This window comes from Oncorhynchus clarkii, unplaced genomic scaffold (genome assembly GCF_045791955.1).
Source record: "Oncorhynchus clarkii lewisi isolate Uvic-CL-2024 unplaced genomic scaffold, UVic_Ocla_1.0 unplaced_contig_5109_pilon_pilon, whole genome shotgun sequence".
Classification (NCBI taxonomy): domain Eukaryota; kingdom Metazoa; phylum Chordata; class Actinopteri; order Salmoniformes; family Salmonidae; genus Oncorhynchus; species Oncorhynchus clarkii.
This window is the reverse complement of record NW_027260935.1, coordinates 64,605-81,661: the sequence shown is the minus strand read 5'-3', so window position 1 is coordinate 81,661 and position 17,057 is coordinate 64,605. Positions and strand designations below refer to the sequence as shown.

The window sequence follows — 17,057 nt, the reverse complement described above, 5'->3', positions numbered from 1 at the left end:
CTCAGATCTCTGAACCAGGGTCTGTAGTGAAACCTCTAGCACTGAGATGCAGTGTTTTAGACCTCTGAACCACTGAGATACAGTGCCTTAGACCACTGAACCAGGGTCTGTAGTGACGCCTCTACCACTGAGATACAGTGCCTTAGACCTCTGAACCAGGCTCTGTAGTGACCCCTCTAGCACTGAGATACAGTGCCTTAGACCACTGAACCAGGGTCTGTAGTGACGCCTCTAGCACTGAGATGCAGTGCCTCAGACCTCTGAACCAGGGTCTGTAGTGACACCTCTACCACTGAGATGCAGTGCCTCAGACCTCTGAACCAGGGTCTGTAGTGACACCTCTAGCACTGAGATGCAGTGCCTCAGACCACTGAACCAGGGTCTGTAGTGACACCTCTACCACTGAGATACAGTGCCTTAGACCTCTGAACCAGGGTCTGTAGTGACACCTCTAGCACTGAGATACAGTGCCTTAGACCTCTGAACCAGGGTCTGTAGTGACACCTCTAGCACTGCGATGCAGTGCCTTAGACCTCTGAACCAGTGTCTGTAGTGACACCTCTAGCACTGAGATACAGTGCCTTAGACCTCTGAACCAGGGTCTGTAGTGACACCTCTAGCACTGAGATGCAGTGCCTCAGACCAATGAACCAGGGTCTGTAGTGACACCTCTAGCACTGAGATGCAGTGCCTCAGACCTCTGAGCAACTCAAGAGCTCCTCTCATCAAAGTTTCAAACACATAGTGTAGGTGGGGTTTCTGCAGTATGTAATGCAACTGAATGATCATTGCAATACATTATGTGAGAACGGATGTTTTACCATCACCTGTGTTCTAGTAGTATACTGTAAAAGACACAAGGATGTTTTTGTATTTCAAAATACGGGAACAAACAAACAAAAATGGCGGCCAACAACATCACAGAGATTGTGTGATGTATCGCTGGTTTGGTCATAACACATGAGCAGGCTTGGTCTTGTCCTTTCGGATCCCACAACCCAGAAACCACATTTCTGAATAAACCATTCATTCTATAGAGGGCTTAAAAGAGAGTTATGGGTCGTGATAACATTAATTTAATGAGCTGGAACTATATCTCCCTGACGACGCGGTTTCTCCCTGACAGCATGGCATCTCCCTGACGACGTGGTATCTCCCCGACGACGCGGTTTCTCCCTGACAGCATGGTATCTCCCTGACGATGCGGTATCTCCCTGATGACGCGGTATCTCCCTGACAGCATGGCATCTCCCTGACGACGCGGTATCTCCCCGACGACGCGGTTTCTCCATGACAGCAAGGCATCTCACTGACGGCCCGAAATCTCCCTGACAGCATGGTATCTCCCTCTAACCAAAGGTATCTCCCTGACAGCGTGGTATCTCCTTGCAGTGTGGTATCTCTCTCTAACCAACGGTATGTCCCTGACGGCGTGTTGTAACAACAGAAAACAATTCAACAAACACAAACACTCACTAGTCAACACGCACACACACACACACACACACATACACACACACACAGTCTGTGTACAGTGAGGAGTGCAATACCTGCGTTCTGTAGTTTTCTCAAAGGACTCCGCTGTGTTCTGTTGGTGGGACTGTGAGAGGGAGGCTGCATGAGATCTGAGAGCAGCCAACCAGTCTACCTCTGGTTCTGCCTGTTCTGGTTCTGCCTGGTTCTGCCAGACTGACATCTCTGTCTGTTCCGTGGCAGGACCAGTAACTGATATTTCAGTCTGTTCTGTGGCAGGACCAGTCTGTTCTGTGGTAGGACCAGTCTGTTCTGTGGCAGGACCAGTCTGTTCTGTGGCAGGACCAGTCTGTTCTGTGGCAGGACCCGTCTGTTCTGTGGCAGGACCAGTCTGTTCTGTGGTAGGACCAGTCCGTTCTGTGGTAGGACCAGTCTGTTCTGTGGCAGGACCAGTCTGTTCTGTGGCAGGACCAGTCTGTTCTGTGGCATCCTGTGGAACTGCATCACCCTCTGCTAAGAGCCTCTGTGTTTCCTCCTTCTTTTTCTTCTGCTTTTGTTTCCTCTCTTCCATCCTTTTTCCTAACGCTTTCATCCTCTTCTCTTTCTTCCTGTTCAAGGCCTCAATATCCTCCTCCGCGGCCTCTCTCTCTGAGTCAGCCAGTTGTACTACTGTGGGGCTTTGTGTGGTTGTTGTTGATATTGTTGTGCTGGAGTCCTTCTGGACCACACGAGGATCAGGATCGACATTGAGACCAGGACTTTCTCGAGTACCACGGACGTTTCTGTTTATTACCGCGTCATAAACTGAACATGGTTCAACTGCCTTGTATTCTGCATCCTGTACAGAGGATTGGACCTGAACAGGGTGAGTGTCAGCCACTACGACAGGAGTGTCCGTGACCTGGTCTGGGGTCAGTTTGACAGGGACAGTCATTTTGGTCTGGTGGTCTGAGGCGGGGTTAGGTTTGGCCCCCATGTCTGGATTATGTGGTATGACCTCCTCCTTGTGAACCCCATGCCCCTCGGTGCTGACTCTTCCCTGTGAAGAAGACGACGATGATGAGGCAGGAGATTCCAGCGGTGTGGTTTCATCTTGGTGTGAATCCGTTCCGACGGGGGCTGCAGTGTTCTCTGTTTCCCTGCGTCGATCTTGACGAGTCGGTGTTATAACACCAGTTCTCTGACTCTCAGCCTCAACATTCTCCTCATCCGTCTCCGACAGACCTTTTGACTTGAGCTCTGAGCGGTTTGAATCCGGCAGGACATCGACTTCTCCGGGCCCAGTGTTTTGGATTTCACCTGTCGTCTCTTCACTACCATCAGGGACTTTTACCACAGTCCCTGTGTTGCTGTCTCTCTCCATATCCCCACTACCCCAGTCTAAAAAGAATCGATTGTGACTATGAGAAGGCATATTGACTCCTTCACAACTAAGGTTGAAGCTATGAAAAGGGATACTGACTCCATAGTCCCTAACAGGAGAAGTCATTTTCCCCACTCCCTCCCCTGTGTCTGGACCTCTCTCTCCGTCGATGACATCATAGTTGCAGTCACCTGACTTGCCGTTCTCTTCCTGACCGCCCAGGGTCCTCTCCGCTGCCTGTGTTACCCCCAGCAACAGTGTTGAAGCTGTGAGGGACTCGGTGCGTTTGTTGTTGTCTGATTCTCCTCCTCCATCACGTCTAATTAAACGAACACATGATAAGTCCTCTGAGGCAGTACTGGATCCTGGCCTTTCCTGCTGCTGTCCTTGTTCCTGTTGCCGAGCAAAACGGTTCAGACGAATCACTGAATCTGATTGGTTAAGGGCTGCATTTTCAGTCGAATCGGGTACAAAGGGGTCTCTAGTCTCTTCGCAGGGCTCCTGTGTCTTCACTGTTGCTGGCACCGGCAGCGTAGGGTAGAGACTTTGTTCTAACGCGGAGGGAGAGGATAAATAGCTACAGTCTCCACTGGAACAAAGCTCATCCTTAGACGAGCCGAAAGGAGCCAGGCTGGGGTCAGATGAGGTAATGTCCTCTCCTTTACCTGTTCTGACACTCTTTCTTCCTGTTTTCTCCACAGCGTTAACTGTTTGTGCACTCCCCGCGTTGTCTCCCTGCACATCACCACCACGCCAATCTAAAAAGAAACGGTTATGAGAAGGCCTATTGGCTCCGATGTCTGTTATTTCACTCCTCGCATCTCTCTCCTCATGGAGAGCTACTATTTGTGATTCTGTCAGTGTTTGTGTCTGCTCCTGTTCCAAATGCTGATATCCGGTCTCTCTGATTGGCTCTCCTGCTTTCTTATCAGTCCCAATACTCTGCTGTTGTGTACTTGTCTGATTCCATTTTCCTTTCTGCTTGTCCTCCTCTATTTCCTGTTTATTATCCACTGTTTGTTTTTCCTCTTGAGAGAGATTCTCATCCCCCTTTTTATGTTCTTCCTCTGCTTCCTTCTCTTCTGTTTCCTTCTCCTCTGTTTCATTCTCCTCTGTTTCCTTCCCCTCTGCTTCCTTCTCCTCTGTTTCCTTCCCCTCTGCTTCCTTCCCCTCTGCTTCCTTCCCCTCTGCTTCCTTCCCCTCTGCTTCCTTCTCCTCTGTTTCCTTCTCATCATTTTGTCTCCTCTCTTCCTTCCTTTCCTCGGTTCTCTTTTGTTTCATGTTGTCCCCATGTTTGTCCTCTGTGTTTACATTGAGAGGCTGGCTGCTTATTGGCTGCTCAGCACTGAGTGGTGGGCTGACATGTATGATGTCATCTTTAATGGACAAACCCACACCGATGACCTCATCATTAATGGATGCGGCGCCACTGAATAGATTAACCCTAAGAGGCTCTTCTACCTTGGGCTCAGGAATGGTGTTATCAGATCCAGCTGTTGATACTGTTGTGGTCTGAGGCTGAGAGGGTGATTTAGAGATGGGGATTTTTTCCGGAAGCTTCTCACTAAACTCCTCTTTAACCTTTTCAGCCAGTGACCCTTTGTCAACACTGCTGCCAGTCTCATGCACTTCCTCTTCCTCCCTGTGTCTCAGATAATCTCTATACTCTGAATCCAGTATTGCAGATGCTGCCTGTGTCACTTCCTGTATCACATGATCAGGGAGTGGTGTCATTTCCCCTGTCACATGATCAGGAAGTTCGAGGATGTCATTGTGACTCAGCATGGGACCTGGGTGCTTCAGTATCACTATTGGCCCAATGCTATCAGATTGATCCCTCAGTATAGGAGAGCACAGGTCAAAGACTGTTACCTTTGGAATACTGGCCTCAGTCACTGTCTTAACTTCAGCCTCAGCTCCAGCCGTGTTCATTGCCTCCTCTTCAGCCTCAGCTCCAGCCACGATCGTTGCCTCATCTTCAGCCTCAGCTCCAGCCACGATCGTTGCCTCATCTTCAGCCTCAGCTCCAGCCACGATCGTTGCCTCATCTTCAGCCTTAGCCAAATCCAAAGAAGGGAAGTCTGTACTCTGAGGCCCCTCTCTACCCTTCATAGGATCTGAAGGGGATTGGTTAGGGACATTCATCTCTGGAATACGAAGCCCAGTCTCTAGCACAACTTCGACCACGGCTCCATCCTCAAGTCTGTCCACAGCCATAGTGTAAGCCACAGAGGAAGGGTCTCTAGAACATTGTGGAGTCTGTGGCGGCCTCTCTCTGGTCTCCATATGATCTGTGACAGGAAGGTCATGGTGAATTGATTGGTCTGATTGGTCTAATTGGCTTGTGGGCTGATCAGCCTGAATGGTGGGCTGGTCCTCATCCGGTTTTGTCTGCAGCATTGTAGTGACTACTACAGCCGTGGTGTTGGTCAAGGTCACATCTCCAGAGGGGTTTGATCTCGATCCACCGTCTGGCTGGATAGAGAGGGAACCTTCACTGGGCACTGCACACAGACACTGGGCACTGCACACAGGTCCAGCAGAGGTGAAGGCATCTTCAAAAAAAAACTGGAAAACAGATTCACTGGATGTGGTGGTGAGATGCTTCTGAGCAGGGGATGGTGTGAGGGATGAAGAAGAAGGAGGAGGAGGAGGAAGTTTGAAATCCACCTGTTCTGAGTCTGGGACTGGGACTGGGTCTGGGTCAGCTGCATTAAGAGTAGATATAGGAGCGGAGTCCTGACGTCTTTTACTATTGTCTTCGACTACTAATGCTCCAGAATCTCCATGTGGGGTCTCTGGAAGCCCTGTCCTAGCTAACAGGCACGATTCTACTTTTCCTCTATCTTGTCCATACTTATTCTGTCCCTCCTTCTCTCCTCTCTCCTTCTCTCCTTCCTCTGACCCCTTCCCAGACTCTGACACCTTCCCAGAGTCTTTGACATCTCTTCCTGGTTGGGACTTCCGCTGAGGCTCCTCCTGCAAGTCAAGTGGGTTCAGTGTTGGAAGAGCATCCCCAGCTAGAGCCGCTTGTGGTGGGCTTACGGCTGGTGGTGGTGGGATCTCTGGCTTCTTGGAGCTGAGGAAGTCATGGGAAGTGAAACTGGATTCAGTCACTGGGTGGTGAAGGTTCTCGTGTATCTTCAGTGGAGGCAGGGAGGCACAGTCCAGTCCAGTAGCTGGTTGGGAGACAAAGACATCATTGAGGCCTATAGAAGAGCTATCATCAGCTTTCACCGTGTCTTTGAAAAATAGTTTCCTGTTGTCCCCTACATTGCCCATCCGAGCCAGCTGGAACACCTCAACTCCAGCCATGGTGGGGCCTTCCACTACACCACTGCCAAAGCCTTGAGACTGAGGCTGTACTGAACTGAGGAGTGCAGCTTCACTCTCGGTGCTGGTGTGGTCGATACGGACCGGTTGATCGTAGCTCACAACTGTAGCCGAGCTCTGCTGTGTCTGAAAAACCAGCGGAGGCTGAGGTGAGATAAAAGAGAAGGCAGACGGAGGATCCTTCCCTGTCTCTCTCCCGGTGTCTGAGAGGAAGGCTTCTCTTATTTCTCCTGGGACAGGTCCTAAAGTTCCTCCTTTCTCTTCTGGATCTTTCTTTCTCTTCCGGCTCTGTTTGAGACAAACCCTGTCCTCAGTCTCTGTGCCTCCCTTTGTGTTTCTTCTGGAGCCCTGTGACTGTGTCTCAGAGTGGTCTTTAAGACCTAGGACAGGTCCTGTGGGCACCCTTCCTCCTTTCTCCTCTAGTTCTGGACTCGGGCTGTGTTTGAAATGAGACGACTCCTCTGTCTCTGTACCTCTGTTCTCTTCTGACTTCAGACTCTGTTCGAGACAAAGTTTGTCGTCTCCTGACTCCTTGGTCTCTGTGCCCCTCTTTGTGTTGTTGCTGTCCCGGGTCTCCTCGTGCTCAGCAGAGTGAAAGGGAGGGAGGAGAGATGAAAGGAGAGCTAAATCTCTGTTTTCTGTCTGCCGGAAGGGCTGAGAGACAGAGAGACTGCCTTGTTCTTGTTTACCAGAGGTGCTGAGCTGAGACTGAAGAGATGAGAAAGCTGAATCTCTGTTGCCCTGTTGCTGTACTGGTGGAAAGAGAGAGAGACAGACCTGATCAGCAGAGATGATGATGCTGCTGCTGGCAGATGTGAAGGTGGTCGAGGAGGCTGCGATGAGCTCAGCCCCCCAGCAGCACTGCGACGGTGGTAATGAGTCGACAGGAACAGAAACGGCAGCGGTGGTAGAGTCAGGGGGCTGACACGTCTCACTCTCAGCTGATGACACCCTGCTAGCTGTGGGGCCCGTCGCTGTTGGATGGCTCAATGAAACCTGCTCTCTGGCAGCAGCTTCCCCTCCTCTCCCTCCTCTCTGTTCTCTGCCCTCCTTTCCTCCTCCTCCTCTTTTCCCCTCCTCTCCCTCCTTTCCCCCTCTCTCCAATCCGGTGGCAGTAGCAGTGTTGTTGTCTTCCTGGCAGTGACGTCCAGTGATTTCCCAGAGGGGAAAAGGAGAGGTATCAGATACGTTGTGGACTTCTGTCCGGTGTCCAGACTCTTTTTCTTTCTCCCCCTTCTTCTCTCTCTCCGTGGCTGGAGAGAGTGTGCTGGTCCCTGGGGTGCCGCTGACGGGCGTCCCCCCTCCCGTCTCTTCACTCTCCGGTGAGTTGTGAGGCACAGCGTTATTGCTGCAGTGCTGGTCAGACGCTGATACAACCCTCGTCTCTGTCTTTGTATCCTCAACAGGGAGTGCAGGTGAGCCTTTTATCCCCGTGTCGATTGAAGAGACCTGGGTGTGTCTGCACGCCGGGTGGAGAGGAGCTGTTTCTCCTGCAGAGCACTTCAACAGACTCTCCTCTATCCCCTCTAAACCTCTTCCTCTGTCTCCTAGTGCCACAGACTCTGTCTCTGCTGTTACTGCCGTGTCTCTCTCCAGCCAATCGAGCTGCCTGTTTTTCCCCTCTCCCTCGCATTCGATCATTTCTGGCATCGTGGGTGTTGTCATGGGCAACGCGTTGCCAGCGGCAGCAGTGGCCACTACTGAAGGCTCTTCAAGGGCGCTCTTCTTCCTCTCCCCCTCCTCCTCCTCCTCCCTCGCCTCCTCTCCTATACAGGCTCGGTTCTGAATCTGAGCGTGTGTTTCTCTCTGGTCCAGTGTGTGTGTGTTAGTCTGGTTCAGTGTGTGTGTGTTAGTCTGGTTCAGTGTGTGTGTGTTAGTCTGGTTCAGTGTGTGTGTGTTAGTCTGGTTCAGTGTGTGTGTGTTTTCTCCACAATTTACAGAGAATACATGTTCTTCCTGTGTTGTTCTATCTGATCTCTGATCAGAAACACGGGCAGAGGTTGAGCTGACGTTACGACGCAGATCAATAACTGTGGTCTGGACAGATGTATTCCTGTCATTATCATTAACCCTTCCTGTTGCATTGTGGTTCCGGTCTGGGGTTTGAGAGAAGGAACCACCTGTCTGGCGGTGGTCTGCAGATTGCTGAGGCTCCTTGGGTAGGGTTGGGGCCAGACTGGGGGCAGGTGAACCAGCCAGGACGGTGGCTGGGGGGCTGGAGCTGGGTTGGGCCTGGGTAAAGGCCAGGCTTGTAGTAAGGTGATCCCCGCAGCCTTTGGATGAGGGACTGGAGCTGGTCTGTCCCTTGTGGCTCAGCTGTTCTTGGTAACCTGAACTCTTGCCCTGTGGTTCTCCGTTTGTCCCTGAATGGATGTCTGACTGTGTCTCTATCTCTGGCTTTGAATGTGTCTCTGGCTTTGAATGTGTCTCTGGCTTTGACTCTGTCTGAAGCTCTGTCTGTGTCTCTAGCTTTAACTCTGTCTGTGTCTCTATCTCTGGCTTTGAATGTGTCTGTGTCTGTGACTCTGGTTTTGACTGTGTCCCTTTCTGTGTCTCTGGCTTTGACTCTGTCTGTGTCTCTGGCTTTAACTCTGTCTGTGTCTCTGGCTGTGTCTCTGTCTGTGACTCTGTCTGTGACTCTGTCTGTGACTCTGGCTTTGACTCTGTCTGTGTCTCTGGCTTTGACTCTGGCTGTGTATGTGTCTCTGGCTTTGACTCTGTCTTTGTCTTTGTCTGTGTCTCTGGCTTTGACTCTGGCTGTGTATGTGTCTCTGGCTTTGACTCTGGCTTTGACTCTGTCTGTGTCTCTGTCTTTGACGCTGGCTGTGTATGTGTCTCTGGCTTTGACTCTGGCTTTGACTCTGTCTTTGTCTCTGTCTGTGTCTCTGGCTTTGACTCTGGCTGTGTATGTGTCTCTGGCTTTGACTCTGTCTTCGTCTCTGTCTGTGACTCTGTTTTTGTCTCTGTCTGTGATTCTAGCTTTGACTCTGTCTTTGTCTCTGTCTGTGTCTCTGGCTTTGAATCTGTCTCTATCTCTGGCTTTGACTCTGTCTCTGTCTGTGTCTCTGGCTTTGACTCTGTCTTTGTCGCTGTGTCTGGCTTTGACTCTGTCTGTGTATGTGTCTGTGTCTCTGGCTTTGATTCCGACTGTGTCTCTGGCTTTGACCGTGTCTTTGTCCCTGTCTGTGGCTCTGGCGTTGACTCTGTCTGTGTCTGTGTCTCTGGCTTTGACTCTGTCTGTGTCTGTGTCTGTGTCTCTGGCTTTGACACTGTCTGTGTCTTTGTTTGTGTCTCTGGCTTTGACTCTGTCTTTGTCTCTGTCTGTGACTCTGGCTTTGACTCCGTCTGTGACTCTGGCTTTGACCCTGTCTTTGTCTGTGTCTCTGGCATTGACTCTGTCTGTGTCTCTGGCATTGACTCTGTCTGTGTCTGTGGCTTTGACTCTGTCTTTGTCTCTGTCTGTGTCTCTGGCTTTGACACTGTCTGTGTCTTTGTTTGTGTCTCTGGCTTTGACTCTATCTTTGTCTCTGTCTGTGACTCTGGCTTTGACTCCGTCTGTGACTCTGGCTTTGACCCTGTCTGTGTATGTGTCTCTGGCTTTGTCTGTGTCTGTATATCTGGCTTTGACTCTGTCTTTGTCTCTGTCTGTGACTCTGGCTTTGACTCTGTCTTTGTCTCTGTCTGTGACTCTGGTTTTGACTGTGTCTGTGACTCTGGCTTTGACTCCGTCTGTGTCTCTGGCTTTGACCCTGTCTTTGTCTCTGTCTGTGTCTCTGGCATTGACTCTGTCTGTGTCTGTGTCTCTGGCTTTGACACTGTCTGTGTCTTTGGTTGTGTCTCTGGCTTTGACTCTGTCTTTGTTGCTGTCTCTGGCTTTGACTCTGTCTGTGTATGTGTCTCTGGCTTTGTCTGTGTCTGTATATCTGGCTTTGACTCTGTCTTTGTCTCTGTCTGTGACTCTGGCTTTGACTCTGTCTTTGTCTCTGTCTGTGACTCTGGTTTTGACTGTGTCTGTGACTCTGGCTTTGACTCCGTCTGTGTCTCTGGCTTTGACCCTGTCTTTGTCTCTGTCTGTGTCTCTGGCATTGACTCTGTCTGTGTCTGTGTCTCTGGCTTTGACACTGTCTGTGTCTTTGGTTGTGTCTCTGGCTTTGACTCTGTCTTTGTTGCTGTCTCTGGCTTTGACTCTGTCTGTGTATGTGTCTCTGACTTTGTCTGTGTCTGTATATCTGGCTTTGACTCTGTCTTTGTCTCTGTCTGTGACTCTGGTTTTGACTGTGTCTGTGACTCTGGCTTTGACTCCGTCTGTGTCTCTGGCTTTGACCCTGTCTTTGTCTCTGTCTGTGTCTCTGGCATTGACTCTGTCTTTGTCTCTGTCTGTGACTGTGACTCTGGCTTTGACTCTGTCTTTGTCTCTGTCTGTGTCTCTGTCTTTGACACTGTCTGTGTCTTTGGTTGTGTCTCTGGCTTTGTCTCTGTCTTTGTTGCTGTCTCTGGCTTTGACTCTGTCTGTGTATGTGTCTCTGGCTTTGTCTGTGTCTGTATATCTGGCTTTGACTCTGTCTTTGTCTCTGTCTGTGACTCTGGCTTTGACTCTGGCTTTGTCTCTGTCTGTGACTCTGGTTTTGACTGTGGCTGTGTCTCTGGCTTTGACTCTGTCTTTGTCTCTGTCTGTGTGTCTGGCTTTGTCTGTGTCTGTGTCTCTGGCTTTGACTCTGTCTGTGTCTTTGGTTGTGTCTCTGGCTTTGACTCTGTCTGTGTCTCCGTCTCTGTCTCCGTCTGTGTCTCCGGCTTTGTCTCCGGCTTTGTCTCCGGCTTTGTCTCCGGCTTTGTCTCTGGCTTTGTCTCTGGCTTTGGCTTTGTCTCTGTCTGTGTCTCTGGCTTTGACTCTGTTTGTGTCTCTGTCTCTGGCTTTGACTCTGTCTCTGTCTGTGTCTCTGGCTTTGACTCTGTCTGTGTCTCTGTCTGTGACTCTGGCTTTGACTCTGGCTTTGACTCTGTCTGTGTCTGTGTCTCTGGCTTTGACTCTTTCTGTGTCTCTGTCTGTGACTCTGGCTTTGACTCTGTCTGTGTCTCTGGCTTTGACTCTGTCTGTGTCTGTGTCTCTGGCTTTGACTCTGTCTGTGTCTGTGTCTCTGGCTTTGACTCTGTCTGTATCTCTGGTTGTGTCTCTAGCTTTGACTCTGTCTGTGTCTCCGTCTGTGTCTCCGTCTGTGTCTCCGTCTGTGTCTCCATCTTTGTCTCTGGCTTTGTCTCTGTCTGTGTCTCTGGCTTTGACTCTGTCTGTGTCTCTAGCTTTGACTCTGTCTGTGTCTGTGTCTCTGTCTGTGTCTTTGGATTTGGCTTTGTCTCTGTCTGTGTGTCTGTCTCTGTCTGCGTCTTTGGCTTTGTCTCTGTTTGTGTCTCTGGCTTTGACTCTGTATGTGTCTCTAGCTTTGACTCTGGCTTTGACTCTGTCTGTGTCTGTGTCTCTGGCTTTGACTGTAGCTTTGACTTCAGCTTTGACTCTGTCTGTGTCTCTAGCTTTGACTCTAGCTTCGACTCTAGCTTCGACTCTAGCTTTGACTCTGTCTGTGTCGCTAGCTTTGACTTCAGCTTTGACTCTGTCTGTGTCTCTAGCTTTGACTCTAGCTTCGACTCTAGCTTTGACTCTGTCTGTGTGTCTAGCTTTGACTCTAGCTTTTCCTCTAGCTTTGACTCTGTCTGTATCTCTAGTTTTGACTCTGTCTGTGTCTCTAGCTTTGACTCTGGCTTTGACTCTGTCTGTGTGTCTAGCTTTGACTCTAGCTTTGACTCTAGCTTTGCCTCTAGCTTTGACTCTAGCTTTGACTCTAGCTTTGACTCTGTCTGTATCTCTAGTTTTGACTCTGTCTGTGTCTCTAGCTTTGACTCTGGCTTTGACTCTGTCTGTGTGTCTAGCTTTGACTCTAGCTTTGACTCTGTCTGTGTCTCTAGCTTTGACTTCAGCTTTGACTCTGTCTGTGTCTCTAGCTTTGACTCTAGCTTCGACTCTAGCTTTGACTCTGTCTGTGTGTCTAGCTTTGACTCTAGCTTTGCCTCTAGCTTTGACTCTGTCTGTATCTCTAGTTTTGACTCTGTCTGTGTCTCTAGCTTTGACTCTGGCTTTGACTCTGTCTGTGTGTCTAGCTTTGTCTCTAGCTTTGACTCTGGCTTTGACTCTGTCTCTGTGTCTAGCTTTGACTCTGTCTGTGACTCTGAGACTTTGCCTGTTTTCTTTTTCCTCCTCTTTTTCTGTGAGTTTGTCTTTTTCTCCATGCCTAACTTGATATCATAATGTAGTGTTGACTCTATCTGCTTGGACTCAGCCTGCTTGGACTCAGCCTGCTTGGACTCAGCCTGCTTGGTCTCAGCCTGCTTGGTCTCAGCCTGCTTGGTCTCAGCCTGCTTGGACTCAGCCTGTGAGTCTGCCTTAGTCTCTTCTGAGGTTTTTTGCGCTGTCAGCTGGTCTGTTTTAGACCCTACTACTAGACCTATCAGTAGCTCTGCTCTCTCCGCCTGCTCTCTCTGCTCCACAGACTCTGGACTTATCAGGGTCTCTTTAAATAAATCTGCATCTGTTGTCGAGTCCAATGGCATCTGAGTGTCTGTTTCCTTCAGTGCATCTGCCTTTTTTTTGGAGTGAATCTCTGCCTCTGCCTCTCTAGCCATTCTCTCAAACAGATGTAATGTGCTTTCCTCTTGTTCAGCCTCTTCGGCTGCGCTCTCTTCAACTGGTTTCTTATTATTTCCCAGAAGGTAACTTCTGAAACTGAACCCTTCGGTGTAGGCTGTGACCCTCTGACTTGTTGATGTGTCACTGTTTCCACGCTGTGTTTCCTCGTTGCCGTTTTCACCGTTGTCGTTGCCGCGGTATCCTGGCTGGATCACAAGTAGGGGAGGTGGTGGTCGTATCCGTGGCGATGGAGAAGATGACTCTGCGTCCTTGGGAACAGTAACAGTCACTCCTCCTCCCGTATCCCTTCTTCCTTCCTCGTCCTCATAGTGGACTGAATATTTGGGCAGAAGGCCCACAGGTGGGCATTGACCACTGGCCTCAGAGACACGGAGGTCTGGTATGCTCAGAGAGGCCATTTGTTCCTCGTATTCCTGGAAGGCCTGGAGCAGCTCCTGCTCAAGCAGCATGGCAGGGGACAGGGGTGTGAGAGGTGGAGCACTCTGCATGGGCATACTAGTAGACTGGGCTTGGGACAACGGTAGGGAAGATAGTGCTGGGAGGGGTGGGCACAGGAATGGGGCACCTTCAACGGACGGGGCAATCGGCAGGGCTGGGACCCTCTCTAGGGACAGAGCTGGAGACGGGGGCAGAAGGGGTGGGGATAGGGCACCCTCCATGGGCTTGGCAGTAGGTTTGGGGGAAGGAGGAGTACGGATGTCTGTGGGAACTAGGTCAGCATGGCCGGGATGCCTGAGGTCCAGGGTGGGGTGGGGTATGGGGACCAACCTAGCAGGAGGGTGGAGTGGGGTTGGGTGGGTGACCCCAGTCGGATAGGAAGGTGGGCAGGGAGATAGAGTTAGTTACTGGGAACTGGTCATCAAAACAGCTGTCCATTCCATGATGCTATAGAAAACGCATAGCACACGCCGAGTGGGGGCAAGTCTCAGCTCCATACACAGTTACTGCAATCTGCACACTGCACACTGCACACAGGCACTGCAATCTGTACACAGCACACAGGTACTGCACTGCGATCTGCACACAGCACACAGATACTGCACTGCGATCTGCACAGAGCACACAGGTACTGCACTGCAATCTCCACACTGCACACAGGTACTGCACTGCAATCTGTACACAGCATACAGGTACTGCACTACAATCTGTACACAGCACACAGGCACTGCACTGCAATCTGCACACAGCACACATGCACTGCACACTGCACCTATACACAACACTGCACTATAATCTGTACATTGTACAGAGCACTGCATTCAGAAATGTTATAATATGAATAGCCAGACTGCATAAAATAAGAGCATTCATTTAACACAACCAGATGCATAACTCAGTCAAAACAATGGTTTAGAGTACACAACTGGTATCTTAAAAATAACGGTTTAGAGTACACAACTGGTATCTTAAAAATAATGGTTTAGAGTACACAACTGGTATCTTACAGATTATATCTGCATCCCAAATGGTTTCCTATGCACTATTTAGGGAATAGGGTACCAGTCCTGGTTAAAGTAGTGCTCCATATAGGGAATAGGGTGCCAGTTCTGGTTAAAAGTAGTGCACTCTATAGGGAATAGGGTGCCAGTCCTGGTCAAAAGTAGTGCACTATTTAGGGAATAGGGTGCCATTTGGGATGCAAGCAATGGTTCTTTTCTCATAAATCAGAGAGCAGGAAACAGAGTGTTCACTCATCAAGAAAGGCGATGTCATTATTGTTTTCTACGGTGGTCACTTAGCATTCAGAGACACGTCCTCTCCTCCATCATCTACCCTCGTTAAAGCCAGCGGGCGAGCAGGAGAGGACAGGAAGCCGTAATAAACCTCTTCATTGGTTTGCTGAATGAATCCTTGCTGCTGAGTCATTGTAGCCAGGGTCACTGGACACTGCCAAGTACATGTCTGCCTATACCCTATATAGTGCACTACTTTTGACCAGGACTGGCTCCCTATTCCCTATATAGTGCACTAGGAATAATAAGTGGACTAGGAAGTAGACACTGGGCAGTGATGGACTGGGCAGTGATGGACTAGGCAGTAGACAATGGGCAGTGATGGACTAGGCAGTAGACACTGGGCAGTGATGGACTAGGAAGTGATGGACTAGGCAGTAGACACTGGGCAGTGATGGACTAGGCAGTGATGGACTGGGCAGTGATGGACTAGGAAGTGATGGACTAGGCAGTAGACACTGGGCAGTGATGTACTAGGAAGTGATGGACTAGGCAGTAGACACTGGGCAGTGATGGACTAGGCAGTGATGGACTGGGCAGTGATGGACTAGGAAGTGATGGACTAGGCAGTAGACACTGGGCAGTGATGGACTAGGAAGTGATGGACTAGGCAGTAGACACTGGGCAGTGATGGACTAGGCAGTGATGGACTGGGCAGTGATGGACTAGGCAGTGATGGACTAGGCAGTAGACACTGGGCAGTGATGGACTAGGCAGTGATGGACTAGGAAGTGATGGACTAGGCAGTGATGGACTAGGAAGTGATAGACTGGGAGGTGGTGGACTAGGCAGTAGACACTGGGCAGTGATGGACTAGGCAGTGATGGACTAGGCAGTAGACACTGGGCAGTGATGGACTAGGCAGTAGACACTGGGCAGTGATGGACTGGGCAGTGATGGACTAGGCAGTGATAGACTAAGCATTGATGGACTAGGCAGTAGACACTGGGCAGTGATGGACTAGGCAGTGATGGACTGGGCGGTGATGGACGAGGAAGTGATGGACTAGGAAGTGATGGACTACGAAGTGATAGACTAGGAATTGATGGACTAGGAAGTGATGGACTAGGAAGTGATGGACTAGGCAGTAGTCACTGGGCAGTGATGGACTAGGCAGTGTTGGACTAGGCAGTAGACACTGGGCAGTGATGGACTAGGCAGTGATGGACTAGGAAGTGATGGACTAGGCAGTGATGGACTGGGCAGTGATGGACTAGGCAGTAGGCACTGGGCAGTGATGGACTAGGCACTGATGGACTAGGTAGTAGACACTGGGCAGTGATGGACTAGGCAGTGATGGACTAGGCAGTGATGGACTAGGCATTAGACACTGGGCAGTGATGGACTAGGCAGTGATGGACTAGGCAGTGATGGACTGGGCAGTGATGGACTAGGCAGTGATGGACTCGGCAGTGATGGACTCGGCAGTAAACACTGGGCAGTGATGGGGAGGGATAGTCAGCCATCCTCCCCACCCTGGCTGACTATCCTCCCCTCCTTGGCTGACTATCCTCCCCACCCTGGCTGACTATCCTCCCCACCCTGGCTGACTATCCTCCCCACCCTGGCTGACTATCCTCCCCACCCTGGCTGACTATCCCCACCCTGGCTGACTATCCTCCTCTACCTGGCTGACTATCCCCTCCCTGGCTGACTATCCCCTCCACCCTGGCTGATTATCCTCCCCACCCTGGCTGGCTACCCCCTCCCTGGCTGACAATCCTCCCCAACTGGCTGACTATCCCCTCCACCCTGGCTGACTATCCTCCCCTCTCAGGCTGACAATCCTCTCCACCCTGGCTGACTATCCCCTCCCCCCTGGCTGACTATCCTTCCCTCCCTGGCTGACTATCCTCCCCTCCCTGGCTGACTATCCTCCCCACCCTGGCTGACAATCCTCCCCTCCCTGGCTGACAATCCCCACCCTGGCTGACAATCCCCACCCTGGCTGACAATCCCCACCCTGGCTGACTATCCTCCTCTACCTGGCTGACTATCCTCCCCACCCTGGCTGACTATCCTCCCCACCCTGGCTGACTATCCCCACCCTAGCTGACTATCCTCCTCTACCTGGCTGACTATCCCCACCCTGGCTGACTATCCCCACCCTGGCTGACTATCCTCCTCTACCTGGCTGACTATCCTCCTCTACCTGGCTGACTATCCTCCCCTCCCTGACTGACTATCCTCCCCACCCTGGCTGACTATCCCCTCCACCCTGGCTGACCTCCCCTACCCTGGCTGACGATCCCCTCCACCCTGGCTGACTATCCTCCCCTCCCTGGCTGACTATCCTCCCCACCCTAGCTGACTATCTTCCCCACCCTGGCTTACTATCCCATCCCTGGCTGACAATCCTCCCCACCCTGGCTGACTATCCTCCCCTCCCTGGCTGACTATCCTCCCCACCCTGGCTGACTATCCCCTCCCTGGCTGACTATCCCCAACCTGGCTGACAATC

At 51.0% G+C, this 17,057-nt stretch overlaps 1 protein-coding gene across 1 annotated transcript in view; it reads right to left on the bottom strand.

Moving 5' to 3' along the window:
- Positions 1 to 14,729, bottom strand: part of LOC139402273 (serine-rich adhesin for platelets-like) — a 156,826-nt gene extending 142,097 nt beyond the window's left edge. The window contains exons 1-5 of the mRNA XM_071146372.1: positions 14,637 to 14,729; positions 13,771 to 13,880; positions 12,392 to 13,631; positions 9,260 to 11,233; positions 1,551 to 8,992 (exon numbers count right to left, since the gene is read on the bottom strand). Coding sequence (XP_071002473.1) covers positions 1,551 to 8,992; positions 9,260 to 11,233; positions 12,392 to 13,631; positions 13,771 to 13,880; positions 14,637 to 14,729 — 10,859 coding nt within the window. The remainder of the gene's footprint in view (positions 1 to 1,550; positions 8,993 to 9,259; positions 11,234 to 12,391; positions 13,632 to 13,770; positions 13,881 to 14,636) is intronic.
- Between the last annotated feature and the right edge of the window lie 2,328 nt (positions 14,730 to 17,057).